Here is a 25750-nt window from a genome sequence, read left to right on the forward strand (position 1 = left end):
ATCGGTGACATATTGATAGACCTCCTTTCAGCTGGTAGAGCACGAGACTCTCAATCTCAGGGTCACACTGTGCCAAAGATTCCTGCATGGTAGGGGGCTGGAATAGATGATCATTGTGCTCCTTTCCAATTCTATGATTTTTCACAAGGCGGCTTACTAAAATAAAACAGTAACAGTAAGATAAGGAAGAGAGAGCCTGGATAGCTCACTTGGTTAGAGCGTGGTGCTGATAACGCAGCAGTATATTCCTGCACTGCAAGGGGTCGGGGGTGGACTTAGATGATCCTGAGTTCTGTGCTTCTACGATCCGGAAAGAACCTAAAACCGCAAGACTGTCTCTGAGCATGTGTCGAGTGCAAGGCCGTACCCACAGTCTAGTCCAGCGAAGCTTGCAGGGGTGTGTGGGAGGGCACGAGCCCTTTCTCCTTTCGATGCCATTTTATAGAATAAGTTCCTTCCCTTGGGGGCCACCCGGCGCCTCCAGAAGCTCAGCGCCCCCCGTCCCTTACCTGGCCCCCTCCCTCTCCTGCCCTCCCTCTCCGCGCCGCCTGCCTGCCTGCCTGCCTCCGCCTCGCCTCCCCTCCCGGCCCTGCCCTGCTGCATTGTGGTCCGGCCCGGCCGGCGGCGGCGGCGGCAGCGCCGAGCGAAGATGGCTGAGAAGCAGCCGCAGAAGCACGACGGGCGGGTGAAGATCGGCCACTACGTGCTGGGGGACACGCTGGGGGTCGGCACCTTCGGCAAAGTCAAGAGCTGAGTATGGGGCGCGGGAGGGGCGGGCTCGGGGCTGCAGCCGAGGAGGGGAGGGAGAGAGATGGAGCGCGGGCGCGAGGAAGCGCCTCTCCAAGGCGCAGCGCGCACCCCCCCCCCCAATATACGCACACGCGCCGCAGGCACCAGGCGACAGCCCCGCGCTCAGTTACCCCTCCGTCTCCATCCTGCACCTTTCCTCCCCAGAGCCCCCTCCCCACCCCCTGAAGCGAACACCTCCCCCACCCCGGTGCCCCCCACCCCACAGTATATCCCTTTTTATCTGAGGCAGCCACCGGCATAGGAGCCAACTCACAAAAAAATGTTTGAGCCCCCCCCTTCCCGTTTCAAAGTTCATGGGCATTGCCCTTCAAATGGCATCCATGTCATGTGATTGGTTATGTGGGGCTTACCTGGGCCCCCCAATATTTTAGTCAAATTGGCACCCCTGGTAATGCCACTCAGACACAAACACACGTGTATATGTGATCAATTATGTCATGGAATGTGATCAGTTATGTGTGGCAGGACTTACCTGCCCCCCCCAATATTCCATTCAAGTTGGCACCCCTGCTTTGCATTTTCATCTGACCTTCCATTCAGCCAGGCACCCAGTCCAGAATTTCCCCCCCCCCCCCAGCTCCTCCCATAAACACCTTTGCACTCTCCTCCCTGCTGCTTTCAGAAACCCCACAATAGGATGCTGGGGAATGATGACAGGGGCTTAGAGAGTCAGGGTCTTTTTCTCATGCTCTACCAACTGATATATTTGGAAGTTCTCCTAGGGTTAGAAGACAAAAAGCTCTTGGCTTGAAATCGGGAGCACCTGGCAAGCCTCCAGCACACATACCTTCCTCTTTTCTCTTTCAGTCAGCGCTGACAGTACACATGAGCTGTGTATATATGCTTTAGCAAAATAAAAGTGTCAGGGAGAGGGGTCCCTGCCCTGATGAGAAGGGAACGTGACACTGTGGAAAGGACAGGAGGGGATAAATAGAGGCAAAACGTGTGCAAGCCGAATGCGGTTACCCACACTGCTTGGCCTCCAGTTAATGAATCACACAGCCTTTCCTCCCTTCCTTCCTGTAAGATGTGCACTGCATTGTGAGCCCTGCCTCTGGCTGCTCTGGCATGTACACATCTTGCTCCCTCCAGCATTTGCACAAGGTGCAACAACATTGGACATCTTCAGCTCACATCACCTTGGTCTTTGGCTGCCCTGAAGTAGCCTTTTAGAATAAACTTCATGGGCATGCTGTCACCAAAGAAACAGTTCCAAGAGGAATAGCTGTGTTAGGTCACAAAACTCTTGGCTAACAGTTTAATTATGGCATCATCAGTTGAAATGAACTGGACTTCATGAAAGCTTATGCTGTTATAAATTCAGCAGACTTTGAGGTGTTAAAGCTGAAGTGAACTGTAGTCCACAAAATCTTGTTTTATCACCAAAGAGGCTAATTCAGGAAGAGATGCTAAGCTATTAGAAGCTATTGCTACTATTATTACTATTTATGAAGTTGTTGTTGTGAGATATTTGTGAGATATGTTCAGTTGGGTTTACTCCCAGGTAAATATAAGCAGGATTGCAGCCATATTTGTTACATTTTTTTAAGATGCTCAGGTGACAATCATGGTTCATTCTACCCATTTTATCGTCACAAAAAGCTTGAAGTGGAAAAGTAGTGAACTGCCCAAGGCCACTCAGTCGCTGCGTGAGGATTGAACCTGAGTTTCCTCAGTTTAAGTCCAGAACCACATTGATGTCTTAATCACACAGACCCTTCCATCTGTCATACTCTGCCCAAATCATATCCCAATCATTGCAAAATAAAGTCCAGGCTTGTCAACTGCCACTTGCCAAGTTGCTTGTAGGGAGCAAGATTTGATCCCAAGCAGGAAATTATTTTTATTCTTTTCCCCTTAACAGTCTGATCCTATGCATATTTTACTCAGAAATGAGTCCCACAGCTCAGTGAGGCTTAGTCTTAAATAAATATGTATAGGATTGTTGTCATCATTCATTGGTGTGCTATAGACTACTAATGTGGGTGGGCTAGTAAAACATTTTTTAGGGCTAGTAACTTTAATGGGCTTATTTGCAAGGTTGAAAAAAACTGTTTTTCAATGGGTGTGAAAGGTTAGGGCGCAGCACACAGTAGCTAGTATCTAACTTTCTTAAGGACCATTGTAATAATTGAGCTGAACCATTTCCTATAATGTTGCTAAGGTCACCCTCTGAGTAGACCTACTCAGAGGGAAATACTGTCTTTCAGAATTCCTGCCTTATACCATTTAATTAAAACACAGATGTGTACACACACACACACACACACACACACACACACACACATGTGTTAAATAGTGTATCATAGGGAGTTGTTGTGCCTCTGCTTCATGGTTATATTAGGAACCTGAGTTACCGCACTACGCAACAAATAACACTGTCTCTCTCGCCTGCATCTCTTCAGACATTCAAGTAGGCTTAACAAGTCCCGAGGGAGCGAAACAATAATATCTCTGTATCAGTTCCTTGCTGTAAGCAAACGATGGATTACAAAGCAGACTTGTTTATTATTAATTATTAATGTATCGGCACTAAGAAAACCACAAACAGACACATGTAGTTTTTTTTTTTTATTGATAACAAATGAAAGATGGGCTACTCAGTTGCAGCTTAATACTTTGGTTTGTTTGCTTTGCTGGTTTGGAGTTTAGCAAATGTTCTGTGTGAACTACAGCAGGTTGTAGAATAGATCATCCTAAAGTGGTCACCAAAGTGGACAACTGGGACTTTGTCCCATTGGAACATAATTACCAGTACATTGTTGATCTGGGAGCTGCCAGATAAGCATTTATTTATTACATTTATATACAGTACTACCTTTTATCTTCCAAGGATCTTAAGGTGGTGTATGTGGTTCCCTCCCACCCATTTCGTCCTCACAACAACCCTGTGAGGTAGACTAGACCATGGGATGGTGACTGGCCCAAGGTCACACAGTGAGAGCCAGTGTGGTGTAGTGGTTAAGAGCGGTAGTCTCGTAATCTGGGGAACCGGGTTCGTGTCTCCGCTCCTCCACATGCAGCTGCTGGGTGACCTTGGGCCAGTCACACTTCTGTGAAGTCTCTCAGCCCCACTCACCTCACAGAGTGTTTGTTGTGGGGGAGGAAGGGAAAGGAGAATGTTAGCCGCTTTGAGACTCCTTAAAGGGAGTGAAAGGCGGGATATCAAATCCAAACTCTTCTTCTTCTTCTTCTTCATGGCTGAGTGGGGATTCGAACCCTGCTCTCCCGGGTCGTAGCCCAATACTCTAAGCATTACACCACACTGGCATAAGATGATAGACTTCCTTCTGACAGAAATAGCAGAGAGTAAATTCCAATTTCAAGGATGTATCATACCCGCTGGGTGATATTCAGCCTTAGTTATAGAGTAGTCCCGCTGAAATCCAATAGGTTTAAGTAATTTGCTTGCAGATTTCAATAGGTCTACTTTGAGTATGACTAATGTTGGCTATCACCCATTCACTCAGTGATCACCAGCATTGCTATCATGTGCTTAGTCTCTTTCCCACTCAGTTATTCCCTAAAATATCAAGGGGTGATTAGGCCCTCACTCTGCCCCCTCCCCATGTATAAAAACACAAGCCTTAGCTGCATCCTCAAAAGAACGTGCAATGTGTGTGAGTTCAGCTGCAGGAGCAAGCTGTGAACTCAGTGAGTGCTGTTCCCACTACTTCTAAGGCCCAGATTATTTCATGCATGTGTATATACAGCTGGCATCTTTGTTGTTTCATCTCCCAGAGCAAAATATTAACAGTACAGTTGTCAGGAAACATGTCGTGCTTTGCTCCTGTACAATACAAACGTAGCATTCAGGAAGTCGCAGGTAAACATTTTTAGAGGCTCAAGATGAACGCATTATCACCTGCTAATGTATGCAGAACAAGCTGCTGCTAGAGGTATAGGAATGATCAAACTAGGATAACTGTTACTAGACTAATTTGTGGCCCATATTTTTTTGGCTGTGGCACTGCAATAGGGGGCTGGAACAAAAGTTGCCAAGCATGGGTTTTCTAGGATCCTGGGAGCATAGTTACAACCTGGAATATGAAGGGGTAACCAGATGCTAAAGCTGACATGGCCCTGCATGTTTTAGTGTTTGTGTAGATATAAGAAAAATATTCTTATTTTGGCATCTGCATCATATTGCAGCAATGGTAAGAAAAGATTCACCCCCCCCCCCCGCTTTTATGCAGCTGCATAAAGCACAAAAGTAAAATCCTCTTTCACACTTAGTCACCCAAAGCATGAAAAGCTATATGATGTGCACCCATTTTGTTGAAGCAAATACCTTAAGTTTGCACAGAAACATATTGAAGGACTTGGTTTCACTCTGTGTTTGGCTGTTTATGAAACTGCATAGTGGCTGCAGCAGGCAATCGAGGGATATGGAGCAGAGTGAATTTCCATAACAGGAAAAGGAATGATAATTCTTATTTAGCCCTCCTGTTGTTTCACAGCAATTGGTTGGGAACATTTCCCAGGGTTTATGTTTGCTAGAGAAAGGTCGAGATAGAGGCATAGATTTTCACTAGAGGCACCCATTGTCAAGTGGGATTCAACCATATACGGGCATATTCATGTTGCACAGTCAGGGTTGGTTTGATTTAGTGCCTTTGTGAAACAAGCCCTCCTCCCCAAATATCAGACTTCTTGCAAAAAGGAATGCGATGGGGAAATGCATTGGAAAGGGTGGATAATGCTACCTTCATGTACCTTTGTCTAGCCTCCCTGCAAACAAATCAGAATAAATGCTCACTGCTCCATAGGTCATATAGCTAGAGGAAAAACCCCTTTTCAGTGGTACCCCAGCTGTGGAATGCTCTCTGCAGTCTCTTTGGTGACAGGTGGAAAAAAATGTAACCTCTTGATTTTTAAATCTAAAACCTGATTCATTTATTTCTTGTTGCTGAAACCTTTTTGTTATATGGATTTTAATCTACACTTTGTATTTTACTTCATTATTAGGGGAGGATAAAAATATGGTTGATCTGTAAAATAAATAAATACACTTGTGCGATGCAGAGCATAGCATCCTGTTAACATTTCCTAGCCTAGCCGAGTACATAAAAAGGAAACAAGCCCAAGTGTTTTTATTTGGAAGTGTGGCAAAGCACTTTATTTTTAGAACACTCATATTGAGGAAAGAATTTCAGACTGCTCTTATCTCTGCTAATAATAGCGACTTGCTCACCCTATACAGCTACTGCTTTTACCACTCTGCTCCGTTCTTTAGTCGGGGCCACAGTCACTGTCACAGATAGTCTCTTGCCTAGTTTTAACATTCCATGACTTTTAAATTAGAATGCAAAGCTGTGTGAGAGTTCAGTGAATTGTATCCTAAATGGCATTTCATTGTTTGCTGTAACAAGCATAATGGCTTCTGCTAGAACCTTACAGCTTGGGACATTCTGTAAAACTCCCGTTTGTTTGTTTTTCGTTTCCAGAGGGGGTGGCCACGTTGGTCTCTTGCAACATGACACACACTTTTCTGAGTTACAGATATGTTTGCGGGGAGGGCTGTAAACAGTAAGGTCAGAGGAAATGAAATGCAGAAAAGCACAGACAGTGATAATTATGTAATTAGCAGCAGTGATTCATAAAATGTTAATTCAGACATGCTGGCATTTGTAAGCCAATTAACACATGACTTTACTAAAAAAAACAAAAAACCTTTGTCTTAATCCAGTCCATAAATAATAGCACTGAACTCTTGATGCATTGTAATCCAACTGTTTCAAGTTGAAGTCTCCCTTTAAAGTTCCTTTGCCCCCAAGATGGCCACTCTAATGTCACAGACACATATTCTGTGAGGTTGAAATATTGCCATTTCTGATCTCAAATTTGTGTCTTGTGAGAAAAGAGAGAAAGTGGCTTTCAACTGCAGTGGGAGCATATTTGCTCACTGGAGTGAACCATTTGCCCTTGTTGGCAAAAATAAAAATAAAAAATTAAATCACTGGCAGCTAACATCCTTCTTCACAACCTACGAAGAGGATGATGAAATTGGGGTGGGAAGAACATTTCACCTTAGACTTAAAATTATATTATTACCTTTTGTGATTTTTGTTTCTGTTCCGGGCCAAATACCCCCTCATGACTGTCATTCTTATCCAGTATACATTATATGTACTTCAATAAAACATGAAACTTTTCTTTCTTTCTTTTAGTTGGAGAACACCAGCTCACACGGCACAAAGTAGCGGTCAAAATTTTAAATAGGCAAAAAATTCGCAGTTTGGATGTGGTTGGGAAGATCAAACGAGAAATCCAAAATCTGAAGCTTTTCCGACACCCCCATATTATTAAATTGTAAGTATTGCTGCCACTACTCCCATTGTTGTATGTTGCATGAAATGGGGATACTGCTCTCAGGGACCCTGTGTGCTCCTGTTACTTTACTGTGTGTTGAATTAATATTTTCAAAGGTAACCTGCAATGCAATTCCAGGCACATTTATTCTGGAGTAAATTCCACTGAACTCCACTGAGTTTACTTCCTAGACACGGGTGGCACTGTGGGTTAAACCACATAGCCTAGGACTTGCCAATCAGAAAGTCGGCGGTTCGAATCCCCGTGACGGGGTGAGCTCCTGTTGCTCGGTCCCTGCTCTTGCCAACCTAGCAGTTCGAAAGCACGGCAAAGTGCAAGTAGATAAATAGGTAGCGCTCCAGCGGGAAGGTAAACAGCGTTTCTGTGCTCTGCTCTGGTTCGCCAGAAGCGGCTTAGTCCTGCTGGCCACATGACCCGGAAGCTGTACGCCGGCTCCCTCGGCCAATAAAGTGAGATGAGCGCCGCAACCCGAGTCGGCCACGACTGGACCTAATGGTCAGGGGTCCCTTTACCTTTACTTATACTTAGAACTACAGCCTTTGCTTTTCTGAACCACAGTAAGCAGGATCTCTATTGGGATTCTGTTAATTTATGACTACCAGATTAGAGTAGAGGGAAAGTTCTAAAATATTGTTGTAAAACGTTCATCTCATCATCTGGAAGCTTGTGATAGTAACATACAATGGCTGGATTATACTCTGTGCTCACTGAGGAACAGAAATAAAACTTGGACTAGCTGATGGATTTGAAGTAAATTCCTGGATTTTATGGAAGGATTTGATGCGCATTTGAGCAATTTCTTGGGCGAAGCAACTGAGTTTTCTTGTTAGATGTGCATCTCACTCTCTGGGATATTGTGGTTCTGTGCAAAAATGGATTTCTGAAAAGTAAAATATTTTGACTATTATACTTGGACTTCCCTATCCTCTTGCCACTACGATTCAGTTTTACCATATTACTCGAGACTGAGTATTATCTCCCATCTTTTCAAACATTCTTGAACATTTGTAGCCACAATGGAAATTTGAAAAGAGGGTTAGTCATAAGTGAGGTATAATTATTGTGCAAAGATTCCAAGAGATTCAATAAGCTTATGGAAGAAGAAAGGTAAATCCGTCAGAGCCCAGAAACAGTTTATATCTGCTTTTATCATAAAGAATATAATAAAATTCACCTTAAGAAGTGGAAAGCAATTATGCGTGAAGTGCTAATTTTAAGGAAAATGTTAGTTTAGTAAGATTAAGTAAGCACTAGCTCTTGTCTCACTATTGAAAAAGATGCAGATAAAAAACAACATAATTTTTGTGTGTCTTTTTGTTAGGTACCAGGTCATCAGCACACCAACAGATTTTTTCATGGTAATGGAATATGTGTCTGGTGGGGAATTGTTTGATTACATCTGTAAACATGGACATGTAAGTGACTTTTTCCATTAAGGATAAATGTGTGGGCGGGAGGGAAGTGAATTCTACCGATCTATAATATCTTTGCTAAATGAGGGTTCTTTTTAAGGTTATTAAGGCCAAAAATAGAACTGGCTTCATCACAGACCTATCTGGAATGACTTGCAACTGGCCTGATGGCACTGCAGTGTCCTACACAGTCTTGGAGTGCAAACATTTTGCTGCTCCATCTTGCCTTGAACTGCATATCATTTGAATAAACATATAAGAAGCAAGGCAATAACCAGTAGCAGCTTCCTGGCTCTTTATATTTGAATGCGTTCTGGCAAATGAAAGCAGTTTGGTGATAGTGATCCAATCCTAAATATGTTCTGACATGTGTGCTTGTAATGGTGGTGCAATTTTTTGGGTGACATTGGACTAGTAGAACAGCCGTTTCAGACGATGCTGAGCATTTATTTGCCGTTGCAGTATAATTTAGTGATAACTATCAGTTTACTATATAATTGCCCAGAAAAGACAATGAGCCACAGAATTTCCTAGAGTGTAGGTGATAGTTCAAGCTCAGAAGCAAGACAGAAGTGCTTGCCTCTGTAAATTTACATTTTACAGCCAATCAGCACAATTCATGGTTGAACAGTGTTTTATTTTTGTTGCCCAGATTTTCCCTGAAATAGAAATTATTAAATGCTTTTTAAAACATAGAATCTAAATTCTATGCAAAAGCAGTAATAATAAACAGATTTTGATTGCACTCCTGTACACATGTACATAAGTCTATTTTAACTCAGCAGGACTTAGTTCTGAATAGACGTGCTTAGGATTGTGCTCTTTCCATAGCGCCAATTCACAGGTTAGAGAGGATCTCATATCTATTTTTTCTTTAATCCTTTGGAAGCTATTAGCAGAATTGAAATGCTCCCTGCTGCATGCTATGTGATTGTCACCTCACCACTTGGACTGCATAAAATTCAGTATTTGAATTTTTGTACCCTGTAGTCATAATATTTCCTAATTTGATCCCTTGTTCATAATTTATTGAGAGGATATTATAATCTGCTATATAATTATACTTGTTATAGAAATATGTAAAATGTTAAGTATGTACTATCATTACCATTGTTTTACCACTATGATTAAGTGGTGAGGCGCATCCATTAATGGCCTAAATTCAGTTTAAAAATAGTGTTTCTATTAACAGACCTAGTCAACTCAGGCTGTTTCACAACAACTGCTAGGATCTTGCAGACTGAGACTGCAGCTAGGGGTGCCATTTTTGAATGCTCTCTAATTGGGGGATGGGACTTTCCTGCAAGTATAAAAACTAGGACACCAGGAAGGATCTAGCCTGGAATAGTCCTTGTTGTCCTAGGGTTGTTTTCCTTGTGGGGTGTATCGGTAGGTGCCAGTGCCGGATTTACGTATAAGCTAAACAAGCTATAGCTTAGGGCCCCACTCTCTTGGGCCCCCCAAAAAAAATTAAAGGAAAAAGAACAATTGGATGTACATTTCCAAAATATAAGATAAAAAACCAAATAAAATAAAACCTATATACAGCAACAGTGTTTTGTGTTGTGTAGGCTCCTATGTTGTAAGTAATGGGCCCTGCCTGCTAGCCTGCTCCCTAAAATATCACTGGTTTGGTCATTTCTATATATAGGGTGCCTACATTCTGCATGGCCTTTTTGCGTGGCAACATGTGCAAATGGTTTTAGATACCTATTAGGTCCATAAATTACCATATACAATATATTAAACACAAAAAAACAGTGACGATTTGTTGTTTACAAAGGACAGCTGGACATATAAAGGGCCCTATTACCTTCAGTAGCTTTGGGCCTCATCAAACCTAAATCTGGTCCTGGTAGGTGCCATAAAAAATATGATCTCTCTCACTTGGTCTGGTATAGCTCATTCTACTCTCTTTCTCTTAAGATATGCACAAAGAAGAAGAGATTAAAAACTTCTACTTTTGCTTTAGTTTGTGATGTCTGAACTGAAGGAACTGTGACTTGTTCTGTGTTTAGTTTAAACAAACCAGGATCATACCATGATATGATATCTTGCTTTGTTAACAGACCGTAGTTTGAATAAACCATAGTTTCTCAAGTTCAGGCATGACAGGAAACTGTAGTTAGTTGGTGCTCTCCTCATATGCTTGAGGGATAGGGGCAGGGGACCATGAGGCTTATTTCAACAACACTAGTACATTATGGAGCTGTGGGACTAGGTGAAAATGTGACCCCACTCTGGCACATTCCTATTTCATTCTACTGTAGATCCATCCCCAATAGCCGGGGGGGGGGGGAGCAGATCTTTAACTGTGCTGGCTTTAGGTTTAAGGTTCTGGCCTGGGCAAGTTTCCTTGAGTGGGCCTTGTCCTCCACACTTTGCTGACTTGCCAGTAAAAGAGCTAGCAAGCAGGTGGCAGTACCTGCTGATCCTAATTATTACTGCCACCATCACTTATTTCCTCATCCCCCTCCAGTCCAAAATGAAAAGTAAACAAACAAACCAGTTGCAGCAGTGGAGAGGAGCAACAACAGGGCCAAGTCTTGGGCTTTGGCCGATGCCCAAGTATGGCCACCCTTAGAGGTCAGTCCTGATTTCAAAAGTATGAGATGAAGAGGCAGGGCCTTCTACTTTGCTGTCTCTGGCCCCCATGTTTGGTTTTTCCAAATTGGGTGCAGTCAAGGAGTAGAAAGCAAAAGTAACAAGGGCAATCTAGTTTCTTCAGTTTGCAGAGGCCTTTGGAAAATTACTGCCATGGGCTGCAATCTGTAGCAGAGAAATTTTTCAGAGGTGAACAATTGATTGGTCAAAGCAGCACAGTTTTAAAGCTTAAAGGCCTTTAATTATTTGACACACTTAATTATAAGAGAACAGTGCAATGGAATGTCTCCTTGGGATGGCTCGCCTCTGTTTACTTGTTTGCTTAGTGTTGCTTACAGTAATTCTGTCTCTTGTGGCCCATTAAGGGGGCACATTTTGTCTCGCTGAGTATCCTTTCAGGACAAAAAACATTAAGCCTTGTTTCCCTTCCTGTGCATTTTTCTAGGTTGAAGAGCACGAAGCCAGGCGTCTTTTCCAGCAAATTCTGTCAGCTGTAGATTACTGTCATCGGCATATGGTAGTTCACAGAGACCTAAAACCAGAGAATGTGCTGCTGGATGCAAACATGAATGCCAAGATAGCTGATTTTGGTATGTGACCCCAGCAGCATTCCAGAAATGTGACCAGCTCTATGCCAATTGCTGAACTGTCTCAGGGCTAACATCCTTCAAAGAACCCAGCATCAGTTTTCATCACCATTAGCAGTTTCTTTGCTACTGTGAAAAACTTCCCAAGTTGAAAACATTAGTCCCGTCTTCACTGAGTATTAAACCTGAAGGTGGACGCTTACATAACTGGATGCTTCTCCATACTGAAAGTTTAAAAAAAATCCTGGCACATAATAAGTTGATTTCAGGGAGAAGGGTCCTAGCCTTGCCATTTCCCTGGCATCTAGTTTTCTACATCTTTTTCTTTATCTTATATGGTGGAACACTCAGCCATATGAACCTTCACCTGCAGACTGAAACAATACAATTCAGACATTCACTTATCACCTCTAGGGAAAGCAGCCTTTTGTTGTCAGTGTGATTATAGATATATAATAGAAATCATTTACAAAATTATTTTGGATCTTTGCCACTTTTAACATTTCCTCTCAATATTTCATGCAGTTCCGTGTGGCTTCTTATACTATCAGGTTTCATTTATTTATTTTTGTCCCATTGACCATAATACTGCCCCTTAAAGCAGACAGGACAGGACTGATTGTATAGCACTGATATTCAGGTTCATGCTAGACATATAGAAACATGAGGTCCTCATCTCTTCCCCTTGGGGCGTACAGATGCCTTCCCTCTCTAGGCCTCCATTGCACAGAGTTTACTCCAGCTCTTGAGTAACCTAGATGAAGGAACCTGAGGAAAGATGGTCCATTGAATTCTCTCCAGGGGAAATGCTTAGAATAAGCTTTGAGAATCTAGCTTTCAGTTTGAAGTAGATCTTTACAAAGACCTTTCTACCTGTAAGGAATTGTTTCTTAAGCAAATAATGCAACACAGTTCTAAGAGCCTTTTTAAATTTTTTAATCTATATATTTCCCTTCTGCCTCCCTTGCTATTTCACACACAAATACCCTTCTCTCTCTTCTAGCAATGTCAACAAATGAGTCTCTCTTTTTCTCTCCCTTCCACAACCTTTTAGGGCTGTCCAACATGATGTCAGATGGCGAATTCCTGCGAACCAGCTGTGGCTCGCCCAACTATGCAGCACCAGAAGTCATCTCTGGAAGGTAGAACATTAAAGACCAATGGATACCCTTTTGATCAGAGGCATGTTTTTGACATGGGATTCATTCATATAGCTGAGTAGTTCGTGGTCATTTATATGTGCTTAGGTAATGTTCGTATGGCAGCATTCTGTCCTTCTGGTTGCACAGTTTGTTTTTAAGCAAGAAACAATAGCACCAAAAGGATTTAAAGTAGATACCAGGAATTGACCACCGAGGTTATTTCTGTTGACTGCACCAAGGCAAGTCCAAAGAGAGTGGACACTTCTAAGCAACACTCGAGAGAAATGTTAAGGATTTTTGGAGAATGTAGGGGAGAGCAATCAAAGAGAAGAGGCTTGAGCAGTTCCAGTATGATGAACAGGCTATGAAATAAGTTCAGGGAGGATGTTATTGTAATCAGATGCGCTTCCAGTTGTCACTTGGATTCAAGGCGACTGTTTAGCATTGCTTCCTTTTTCCCTCTCCCAGCTACTTAGGGTGTCCTTTGGAACTTCAGGCAAGATACTGCAATGTCTTAAGGAACTGGTTAATGGCACCTTCCTTTTGTTCAGATTGTATGCTGGCCCAGAGGTTGATATCTGGAGCTGTGGTGTTATTCTCTATGCTCTCCTCTGTGGGACTCTTCCTTTTGATGATGAGCATGTCCCAACCCTCTTTAAAAAGATCCGTGGAGGTGTCTTCTACATTCCCGAATACCTCAACCGTTCAGTTGCCACCCTCCTTATGCACATGCTGCAGGTGGATCCACTCAAACGAGCAACTATCAAGGACATCCGGTAAGGTCTGGTGCCAAAATTATAACTCGTTCCATACTAATATTTTTTTGATGATCTCTGAGAAGATCTTCAGAGATAATCAGCCAATATGTCCTTTAGAAATAATAATTTTAAAAAAGGAAATTGGCTGAACAGGGAATGGAGCTGACAGTTTGGAAAACATCTAATCTAACCAGCTTACATTGTTGCTACGTTCTCTTTATTGCTATGTTCTTTACAATATTTCATAAGGAGTGACTGGGAGAAAGCAAGATGAAACATCACCTAATGCAACCTCAGTTGTTGAAATAGCAAGAGATAGGCATAGCATTTGAATAATCAGAAGTGTCACAAGGATGGCTAAAATCCCTCAACTAAGCAGTACATGTCAAACTATTTATATGGTCCAAAATTACAACCCACCATAGCATTGTCTGTGTTTCTTTCATCTTCTGTTTCCAGCTCATCCCAATATCACCAGGAATGCCATATCCTGAAGCCTTGGGTGCCATTGTGAGAACATGCAGTGTAGTATATGACTAAAGAATGTTGTTGAGACTGCTTTGTCCCTTATAGCACATAGGTCACTACACCATGTGCTGTAAGGGACAAATAATTTATAGTTCTTCCTTTAATCAGCTTGTTTTACTCCTGCTAAACTCTTTGGGTCCGTAGTTTCTCAGAGCAGCGCATTTCGAAACCTCAGCCCTTTGAACTCAGAAGGGTTAAAGAGGGTTAAAGCTTGACACTTATCATTTACCATTTTAGTGCCATGCTTGGTCTTTTATGATGAGTCAGATCTAGGATGTTGCATAAACAGTATTATTATTCATTAGAGAAACGATTCCTTTTAGAGAACACGAGTGGTTCAAACAAGAACTGCCCAGTTACTTGTTTCCAGAGGATCCTTCTTACGACGCCAATGTTATCGACGACGATGCCGTGCGGGAAGTTTGTGAAAAATTCGAGTGCACTGAGTCAGAGGTGATGACCAGCTTGTACAGTGGGGATCCTCAAGACCAGCTTGCGGTTGCTTATCACCTTATTATTGACAATCGGAGAATCATGAACCAAGCCAGTGAGTTCTACCTTGCTTCCAGCCCTCCCACTGGCTCTTTCATGGATGACACTATGCACATCCCTCCGGGGGTGAAGCCCCACCCGGAACGGATGCCTCCTCTCGTAGCAGATACTCCCAAAGGAAAGTGTCCCTTGGATGCACTGAATACCACTAAGCCAAAGCCGTTGACTGTGAAAAAAGCCAAGTGGCATTTAGGAATACGGAGTCAAAGCAGGCCTTATGACATCATGGCTGAAGTGTACCGTGCTATGAAACTGCTAGATTTTGAGTGGAAGGTAAGGAATACGAATTCTTTGAATGCTATTCAACGTTTGATAATGGAAGTTTATATTTTACTATCTGCATACCAGGTTTTTTAATACTTTGTAAACAACTTAGAAGCCTATTTTGGCATTAAATGACATTCAGATTAAACAATGCATTAATTAATTGTGCACTGATGCATTATTAATAATATTTAATAATGCATTAATTAATTAATTAATGCCTCCGGTAAGTTCTCATTTAACTGGCTTTGTTTATGTATTTGCTGATGCATTCAAATGCTGCCCCCTCAATATAATAATTCTCAGAGCAGCTTAGATCAAGAGAACAGGACAAATAAAATGCACAAGAAATATTTAAGGAATTTAAACAGTGGATAAAGTGAACAGGGAGATTCAATCAGAGTTAAAAGGTTCGCAGCCTGGTAGAGTGTAAAGGTCTTCGCCTGGTGCAGAAAGGACAGCAGAATAGGGACCAGGCCAGACTGCCCAGGGAGGCAGTTTCAGGACTGGGGCATGACAAACAAGGAGGCCCAGTGACCACCTGCCTCACCTGGTAGTGGAGACACCTGGAAGAGGGCCTCCAGCAACTATCAGAACATGGGCAAGTAGGCACTCTCCAGGTCCCCAGCTGTATTAATAATAACAGGCATAGCAATCCTAAATGAGATTGAGGAGGAGAAGTGGAGCTGCAGATCTTCCACTGCAACCCAAGCCTTTCTAGCTCATGCTGCCCGAGGTGGAAGGCCTACACACACACACACACACACACACACACACACACGGTTTACACACACACACAGACACGGTTTTTCATTTTCTTACTTTCTCTGTACTTCTGACCCAGGCTGGTGCAGCAGAGGGGCCTGAGGTTAGGTCCCCTCTGGGTCTGTGCAGGACTTTGGATCTGGCCGCCTCACCACCACTGGGACAACTGCTGTCCGCAGCTTTCTGCCCAGCACAGCTGGAATCTCTGGTTCAGTGGCTGGCAGTGAAGCATCCGAAAGCCATTCTAGCCTCTTCCAGCCATCAGCACCTGGGAGTTAGAATTGCACTGATGAACAGTCTTCTAATGGCCATGATAGTATTCGTCATGTCTCATCGTTAATTATTATTAGCTTACTCTCACATCATCCTCTTTGTGAATATTAGCACCTTCAAAGCGGTTAAATAATGTATATTTTTAATTACTGACCTAAAGGGGGTGGGGGACAAAACATTCTTTTTTAAGCTTCCTAAGCTTGAGGATAGGCAGATAATTCTGCCTTGCACAGTGGTAAGGATAACAGGAGCTCCACATTTCTAATTATAGTAGCTAATTCCCTTCTGGGTAAATAATCTTACTGAAAGCTCCTAATAAATAGATGTTATTTCTACATGGTATCCAAGAACTGTATGGTCAGAGGTGAAAATGCAATATTGTTCCCTTAAATCTGTCTTAAATAACTTGGTATTAGCTGAGTCTTCTTTTTGCCACAGAACTGTGGTAGTTGCTGGTTTCCACAGTATTTCCCTGTACATAAGGTCCCTTCATTTCACAGTCTTAATGTCAGTCACTTCCAGCCACATTTGGGGGTGAGCTTGATCTTGAGGATTAATGATTATCTTCGTGAGGTTTTCTGTTTTCCTGTGTATGCCTCCACCCCACCTTTTTGAGCTAGTGGTTTATGAGCAAGAATTAGTGTTGAAGCATCATTAGATTCACTTTCTTTCGTTGTTCTGATTTAACTTCAAGTCCTCAGTAAGAAATGGAAACGCAGTCTTCTGCTGCCTTGCTTACTGACATATGCTACATTCGATATGTTTACTGAAGCAGCTGCTTAAAAAACAAACCGCGTATGCACTAAAGATAAATACATACAAATTTTAATTTAAGGAACCTGTGCTCCTTACCTGTTCTGCTTGCTTAGATGTTGATTATTTCCCTGCTGCTGCTGTTTTGGTATCGCCTTTATTACGTTTTGTTGTGTGCATTTTGATTCTTTGTTTCTCTTGGCTGCTTTGCCTGTTGCTGAATGAGAAAAGCAAGGTACAGGTGTTCTAAAATGAATAAATGTTCAGCGAATCCTCTGTATGTATGCTTGAAAGTAAGTCTCACTGTCTTCAGTTGGGCTCACTCCCAGGTACGTGTACATAGGATTGCTTCCAATATCCTGTACAAACTGAACCAACATTCCATGCCAAGGAAAGAGAATTCTGTGACCTATACATTTTAAAACGAAGCCAAAATTGCATGTCTTTGCTTATTTTGAAATAATCTAACAATTTGCTTATTTGGAATAATACTTCTAGTCATTGTTAGGGCACAGAACTACGTAGGTAGAGAAAACCTTGCCTCCTAATCATCACAATTCAGCTGTCCCATACGTTGTCTGTTGTTAGAGTCATAATGACTAGAAACTTGTTGCTTATAGAAATAGGCCATGGGACCCCCCCCCCCCAATAATGTGGTCAATGCCAGTTTCCGCTTTTGTACAGTTGGTTTTCTCGTTCACTAATACATAGCCCTCCTAACTAGAAGCCCAATAGGAGAGAAGCTTGTAGTTCTTTTAACCCCCATCGTTCTGCCCAGACACTGAGGTCCAACGCCGAGGGCCTTCTGGTGGTTCCCTCATTGCGAGAAGTGAAGTTACAGGGAACCAGACAGAGGGCCTTTTCGGTAGTGGCACCCGCCCTGTGGAACAGCCTCCCATCAGATGTCAAGGAAATAAGCAACTATCCTATTTTTAAAAGACATCTGAAGGCAGCCCTGTTTAGGGAAGTTTTTAATATTTAATGCTGTATTGTTTTTAACACTCAATTGGGAGCCGCCCAGAGTGGCTGGGGAAACTCAGCCAGATGGGCGGGGTATAAATAATAAATATTATTATATATTATATTATGGATGGCGGGACTAGGACTGCTGCTCTGATTACCTGACTCCTCATGTTGAAAACCCTCCCTTTCATGATGGAGGGAAGAAGGCTTGAGAAGAGTTTCCATGAAGGATATTTAGAAGAAAAACACAGGAAGGAATGGAGCAGGTGGAAGAGAGTCTATAACAGCCTGCCGTGTTCCATGCCTGAGCTTTTCCAGGAATGCCTTCCCCTCAGAGAACATCTCTTTTAAAACTAAGAACCAGCATCAGAGAGTGGGATGGGTTAACTAGCACATTAAGGACCCTGCTATGCTGGCAGGGGCTTAGGGGATTTATAGTTCAACTACATTCGAAGGGTTGCAGGTTATCCATTCGTGCCTGAACATAACAAGGGTTTAGCGTACGATGCAGGAGCCCAGTTTGGACTTTCTGAATAGAAAGCCTGCTAGCTACACCCCTGAGGTTCGTGCCCCATCTGAACAGTGTGGTGTGATGGAGAGAAATGTTTCTAAAGGGGGATCCGGGTGCATGTGTATAGGCTCCATCCTCTGTGATGGGGAAGTGGCAGTGGGGAGGGGCCGGCAGGCGAGACTCCATTGTCTACCTGCACACAATCAAAGTCACCCAGAAGGGAACACCTTGATCGATCTGGCATTTTACTTCCTTTCTGTTCGTTTTGTAGTAATACCGTGTGCTGTGTTACTGGAAAACTTAAAAGTCTGTGTCTGTAGTTAGGGCCCGTTATTCATATAGGCTTATTTAACCAAGTGATTGCTTCTTCTTTTTTTTAAAATGATATTTATTAGAGGTTTGAAAGTTACAGAAAAAAGAAGAAAGAAACAATAAAAAGTTAAACAAAACAGAACAATACCTTACAATACATCAAAAATAAAAACAAAAAACAATACAGCAAAACAACCAGAAAAACAAAAACATTTAAAAACACATCCAATATTTCCGTGTCTTTACCTTTCATTTACTTGTTTCATCGACCTCCTCACGCCTCCCTTTTTTGTATTCTAGTTCAATTAGCTATTTCAGCAAATCCTTTCCATCTTTCTCAATTTTTGTTCTATAATTTATCTTAACACAATCTAACCTTAAATTTTCCACTTTGGTCCATTAACAATCTATTTTTACTTAATTCTTTATAACGTTTCTGCTAAAGCCATATAACTTCATTCCAGCATCCTTCTAACATTCATTAATTTTGCAATATTTCTGTAAATATACTTTGAATTTTTTCCAATCTTCTTCCACTGACTCTTCTCCCTGGTCTCGGATTCTGCCAGTCTTTTCCGCCATTCCATGTAGTCCATCAGCTTCATCTGCCATTCTTCCCGGGTGGGTAGATCTTGTGCCTTCCAATGCTTTGCGATAAGTATTCTTGCTGCTGTTGTAGCATACATAAAGAAAGTTCTATCCTTCTTTGGCACCAGTTGGCCAACCATGCCCAGGAGAAAGGCCTCTGGTTTCTTCAGGAAGGTATATTTAAATACCTTTTTCATTTCATTATAAATCATCTCCCAGAAATTCTTAATCCTTGGGCATGTCCACCAAAGGTGAAAGAATGTACCTTCAGTCTCATTACATTTCCAGCATTTATTATCGGGCAAATGGTAGATTTTTGCAAGCTTGACTGGTGTTATGTACCATCTGTAAATCATTTTCATTAGATTCTCTTTTAAGGCGTTACATGCCGTAAACTTCATACCTGTGGTCCATAACTGTTCCCAGTCAGCCATCATAATGTTATGTCCAACATCTTGTGCCCATTTAATCATAGCAGATTTCACCGTTTCATCCTGAGTATTCCATTTCAACAGCAAGTTATACATTCTTGACAGATTCTTAACTTTGGGGTCTAACAATTCTGTTTCCAATTTTGATTTTTCCACCTGGAAGCCTAGTTTTTTGTCCAAATTATATGCCTCCATTATTTGATAATAATGGAGCCAATCTCACACTCTATTTTTTAATTTTTCAAAACTCTGCAGTTTTAATCTGTCTCCCTCTTGTTCCAGAATTTCCCAATACTTCGGCCATTTGGCCTCCATATTGAGTTTTTTTCTGAGCCTTTGCTTCCATTGGGGACAGCCATCTCGGGGTTTTATTTTCTAACAGGTCTTTGTATCTTATCCAGACATTAAACAGTGCTTTTCTGACAATATGGTTTTTAAACGCTTTATGTGCTTTAACCTTGTCATACCACAGATATGCATGCCAACCAAATACATTATTGAAACCTTCCAAATCCAAGTGATTGCTTTGCAATAACCAAGTGATTGCTTTGGGGCTGACTTCAGGGCCAAATATTTGTTTATTTAATGGAGCCTTTCTAATCAGAACTCACGAATGCTTCGTAACAAGGAGGTAAAGACAATTCCATGAATGAACAAAACCATTGTATTGAAGGGAGGATTTGCAGATCTCTTATAAACTGGAGTACTGTAGCTATAAATGGGTCATCACAGAACAGAACTGAAGTAGGCTAGACTGGTGTCCAGCCTTTCCTCCGTCCCCAGTCTGCAAATGTGTATTAGGTGAGACAAACCTAACCTTGATTATCCAGAAGTGGAAAGAGGGGCTGCATTTTATATCCTTGCACAAAAAGCATTTCTGGGTATGATAGGTGGTTATGAAGTGTTTTGAAAATATATTTTCTTTTCTTAAAGGACACTGAGGGTAATAGTCAACTAAGGTTTATTCTGAGTAGACCTAACATAGTCATGTTCATGAATTTCAGTGGGTCTACTCTTGAGTAAACCTTTGTTGGAATGCCATCAGTTGACCTCCAAACCTGGGAGCAAACCAGTGTAGGATTGCACTGCCAGCCTATGCTTAAGGCAGAGTTGTTTTCTTGAAATGTGAAATTGCAAAAAAAAAAAGAAAGAAAGAAAAAAGACTGTTTCTCCTGTGCCATAAACCCATTTTTCCTGAAAGACAATTACATGTTCTAGGTGGTGAATGCCTATCATCTTAGAGTCCGCAGAAAGAATCCAGTGACGGGAAATTACGTGAAAATGAGTTTGCAGCTTTATCAGGTTGACAATCGCAGCTATCTGTTGGACTTTAAAAGCATTGATGGTAAGCAGGAAATGTTGTAGAATAAAACCACAAGCGCGAAGGAAGTTATTTTCTTGTTGTTTTAAACCCGCTTTCCCCATCTACTCTTTTTATTTTTTATTTTACTTTATGATATCTCCTAGTGAGGACTGCTGTTCCAGCAGTACTACCCCATGGAGTCCTATAGGACTTTTACACAGTTAAGAATTCATAAAATCATAGAATTGTAGAGTTGGAAGGTACCCTAAGGGTCATCTAGTCCAACCCCATGTAATGCAGAAATCCTGCCCACAGCCATCCCTGGGTGGGCTCAAACCTCCAACCTTCCGGTTAGTAGCTGGATGCACTGACCCATTGCGCCACTGGGGGCACTGCAATCTTACAGTACAGTAAATTTCACTTTCATTACAGCTAAGAATCACTTCAGTTATTCATTGTGTCCAAAATAATACTGTAGATGTTTATGCAATTTTCTTAGCTGTTTTACGTAAGGTTCTTCATCATCAAAGCTACACATTTCAACACGACAGTCAAAGCTTGTGAATATTCAGCTAATTACTATCAGTGCTTTTCCCCCCACAGAACTCAGAAGCGGTACAGCCTCTTCCTTGGCACCAGCCCAGTTAAATATGGGATAGTCAATCTGTGGCTCTCTATATGTTTACTCTATTATATTTCTAAATTTCTTCCCACATACAGAGGCATCCCAAAGCGATTTGCAGTAAAATACAAAGCACCTTAAATATTCAATAAAACGATGCAAATATGAACTATTAAGTGTGCATTCCGAAGAAAAAGTCTGCAACTCCCACCTGCTCTTTGGCTATGATGGCTGAGCTAGTGGGAATTCAAATCCAACATCTGGAAGGCCACAGATTCCCCTTCCCCAAGTTAATGTGCAGTTTAGGCTGCAATCATAGACATACTTGGTTGGGAGCGAGGCCCATTTAACACAGTGGGACTTACTTCTGAGTGAATACACATGGAACGCAGCTGTCCAACAGCAGCGTCCTTTTAAAGCCAGCAGGATGGAAGCTTGAAGAGCAGTAAATTCCATTGAAATAGGCTACAACCTTAGGGACACAAGAGAGGCAGATGAAACAAAGTGAAAGGATAGTATTAGGCTTGATTAAGAATATTTTAAAAGATGTAGCAAGAGGGAGAGTCAGCTGGCAGTGTACAGAGCACAAAAGGAGATGCAATGGCTGTCTTCGTCAAGAGTTTGCAGAGAAAGTGTGGTTTGAAGGAGATAGGCAGAAATGGCTTGTTTTCTCCTGGTCCAGAGGCTCGGAACCAAACCAATGGATTCAAGTTACAAAAAAGAAGATTCCAACTAAACATCAGGAAGAACTTTCTGACAGTAAGAGCTGTTAGGCAGTGGAACAGATCTCCATGAGAGGTGGTGGACTCTCCTTGGAGGTCTTTAAGCAGAGGTTGGATGGCCATCTGTCATGGATGCTTTAGCTGAGATTCCTGCATTGCAGGGGGTGGACTAAATGTCTCTTGGGGTCCCTTCCAACTCTACAATTTTATGATCCTAAACTTCTCATGCGATCTTTGTGGCACAGGAACTCCTGCTCTGTGGCTCATTCCCGCTCCCCAAACATAATATGAGAGAGCCGTGGGGGAGATGGGTGAGCAATGGTTGCATGGGTTTCACTGTAGTTTATTATATGTATCCTGAAATGTCTTCCGCATATCAAGCTTATCTCAGTCTCTTCTTGCAAGCCACACCTTCTGAAGAGAGACTGCCATAAAGGCATAGGAGCAAAGTCAGTTGCCGGAGAAAGGAACAGTAGCCTCCTATCAGCCTGAGCAGATGTTTAAAAACCTTTGTTTTCTGTTTGTGCCTTCAAGATGATGTCATGGAGCAAAGGTCAGGCTCTTCTACACCTCAGCGCTCCTGCTCCGCAGCCCGCTTGCACAGACCGAGGCTGAGTCTCGATTCCGCCACCGCCGATTGCCAGTCGCTTCCTGGGTCTCTCATGGGCTCCTTGACCGGAAGCATGACCTCGGTGACACCCCGTCTCGGTAGCCACACCATGGATTTCTTTGAAATGTGTGCCAGTCTCATCATGGCGCTGGCTCGCTGACAGGTATCATTCAGAAGCTTGATTTCTTTGCAAAAGCTGCATGTCAAAGGATCATTTGGGCACGTGCAGCAAGGAACCTAATCCTTGAGGTAGAAATCCCAGATTCGGTACCCAGAATATATGATGTTTATTACGGGAAGTAGGCAAATGTGTTCGATTTTATGTAATCTTTATTGCAGAATTTGCTTCATTCTTTTTGCAAGGAATTTGGAATAGTTGTGATAGAAGTTGTGGTAGAAGTGGAGGTAGAAAGCAGTGGAGGAGGACTTTGGGCCCATTGTCCAACAGCTGGTCACTGTCCAGTCTCATCGCTTGCCACACTAAGCTTCAATTATGCAGGAAACAGCAACGTCTGCCAAAAATCTGAAAAATGTCTCCAGTCACAGAATCCACAGTGCCCCTGCCATTGTAAACATATCAGTGCAATAATGTTCCTGAATACTTGAGTATTTCTCCAAAGGATTCTGAAAAAAATGATTTCAGAAAATGTATACTTTATCTTTCTGATGGGGTTGATTTTCACTTTACGCATGTGGAAGAAATGTTCACCTTTGCTGTTCTTTCACCTACTGTAACATGTAAAATCACCTTTTGTAGAAGGACCGTAGCTCGATGAGAAGTGCAATTTTTGAATGTTTTCAATCCCACATATCAAATATTTACAGGTTTTAGTCTCAGGCATCTCTGGCTAGGAAACAGTTGATGACAAGCCTCTGTGGCCAAGCTGCAGTGTAACATTCTCTCTCCCTTCCCGAGTCCCCGCCTCGTGGAAGCGCTCTTTGAATGTTCAGAAGTCAACAGGAATCTTGTTCCCTGCTCATAGGTTCATATGAATGAACAGCTGCAGCCTACAAGTGCATTCCTCCATTCTAAGCACACTTAATGTAAAGTAATGCACCGCAGCAGGAAAAACCCACAATTTCCTAAAACAGTGGAGAGCAGGATTTAAATTCTGCTGACCATTATAGTCAACAACAGTGGCCTGACTCTATTATATTATTGTCATATTGTGGCAAAATAAGAGAGAGAATCGGGTATTACCATTACTGCACAGGCAGTTCTCCATTCAATATATCCTTTGATTTAGTCCTTTTCTGAATTCTGCACACTCTTAACATAGTTTTGGTTACGGCTAGGGTGTTTCACACCCTTGTAGAGACTTGTAGATCATGGGTGGCTAACCTGAGGCCTTCCAGATGTTGTTGGACTCCAGCCCTAATTGCTGTGACTGGGAATGAGGGGGACCTGTTGCCCCAAACAAACAAACAAAAGGTGGAAGACTACGGGTTAGCCACCCCTGCTGTACATCCTCAAAAGACAAATCTGTTAGAATGAAAGAGATGGGTCAGTATGCAGAGTGCAAGGCTGTAATTATACAGCAACAGTGCTAACAAGGTGCACAAAAGGAGACACCATTTTGTGTGTGTATACACACACGCACATATAATATATGCCTGCAGTTCATGTACCAGACCCGCCTTGCCTCCTCTCTTGCTGCCCAGAAGTGACTGATGGGTGTGTATACATGTATCCTTTGCTCTCCCCTCTTTGGATACTGAATCTGCTAGCGGGCAATCACTAGAAGTTAGTCAGCACTTGAATGCTGGAAAAAGCCTTTTGTGACATGGTTGCACAGGGCTACCGTCTCATTTAGTAAACATCCCACAGCAACATTTTTTCACAGCTTTAATTAAAGTTTTGCATTTGGGAGTCTCTGTTCCCTCCAAAGGAATTCTTTCCACTACAGCCTTTCATAACCATTTTGTGCTCACTGCTGTTCATTGTCCTGGGCTTGTTAAGCTCAGACCACCTACTATATCCCATAAGCAATACTCGCAGCCTGCTCTTAATCACATTATTAGTCTTCCATCAATCATTGCAGCCCCTGCCTTGTACCAGAAATATCAAAGCGCAAGGCCTGTATATTTAAATGAGGAGCAATCATTAACCCCATGGCAGCTGTAGAGCAGATAAAGATTGCTGTAACCATCTATGTAAAACTCATAATAGTGGGATGGGGGAGAAAAAATTATATCTTTCTTCAGGAGTGAGGTCCTTTGATAACACCCTTGTTCCCCAGCATAAAGCAAGATAATTAGAGAGTGTATTCAGCAATACAGCAGGAAAGAGGGTAATGGATAAAATTAGGAGCATTAAGGTAAAGAATCAAATGAAGAATATCCTGGCTCGCAAGATGAATGGACCTCCGTTCAGGACTGAGCCTGGGTTTTTTTTTCTGCTGTGGCTTCATTCCTCTTTTTTACTATATCTGCTTGATCCTGATTCTAACACAGATCTTCATCAGCATAACCTCTTCAAGAAATGACTTCTTAATTGTAAACAGATAAGGGCATTGGCAGGATTATTGTAATAACCTGCAGTTTCATAAGAGTATATATTTAAAGCAGATGAGTAAAAGAATAAGTTAACTTAGAATATGCAGGGAATGATAAAAATAAAATTAAGGAATCTCCGAAAGAGGAGGAAGGAAGTTGAGTTTTGAAATGTTAGAATAATTGTAAAACTATTGAAATGTATATAACTGACAATCATAAAAAGGGCTTTAAAAATGTTTAATCCATGACCTTAAAAACCAAACCAAATAAGTTTTTAAAAATTCAGATACAGGAGTGCATTTCTTGTCACAAGGCCCAGCTGGTCAGCATTCCGCTACACAGCCAGCTGTGGGAGCAAGAGCAGGGCAGATTGTGTTTGCCATAAAGGCTAGACAATCTGTTTTCCACTGA

The 25750-nt window shown here is 42.1% G+C and overlaps 1 protein-coding gene across 2 annotated transcripts in view; it reads left to right on the forward strand.

The window, feature by feature from the left end:
* Window positions 1-600: 600 nt before the first annotated feature.
* The window catches only part of PRKAA2 (protein kinase AMP-activated catalytic subunit alpha 2), a 66419-nt gene continuing 41269 nt past the window's right edge, over window positions 601-25750 (forward strand). For both annotated transcript variants that reach the window (XM_083510342.1, XM_083510341.1), the window contains exons 1-9: window positions 601-749; window positions 6981-7122; window positions 8465-8558; window positions 11605-11749; window positions 12801-12888; window positions 13440-13664; window positions 14498-14999; window positions 20805-20931; window positions 22768-23006. In XM_083510342.1, coding sequence (XP_083366468.1) covers window positions 650-749; window positions 6981-7122; window positions 8465-8558; window positions 11605-11749; window positions 12801-12888; window positions 13440-13664; window positions 14498-14999; window positions 20805-20931; window positions 22768-23003 — 1659 coding nt within the window. In that variant the 5' untranslated portion in view covers window positions 601-649 and the 3' untranslated portion in view covers window positions 23004-23006. The remainder of the gene's footprint in view (window positions 750-6980; window positions 7123-8464; window positions 8559-11604; window positions 11750-12800; window positions 12889-13439; window positions 13665-14497; window positions 15000-20804; window positions 20932-22767; window positions 23007-25750) is intronic.

The sequence above is a fragment of the Podarcis liolepis genome (genome assembly GCF_965112155.1).
Source record: "Podarcis liolepis genome assembly, chromosome: 6".
Lineage (NCBI taxonomy): Eukaryota > Metazoa > Chordata > Lepidosauria > Squamata > Lacertidae > Podarcis > Podarcis liolepis.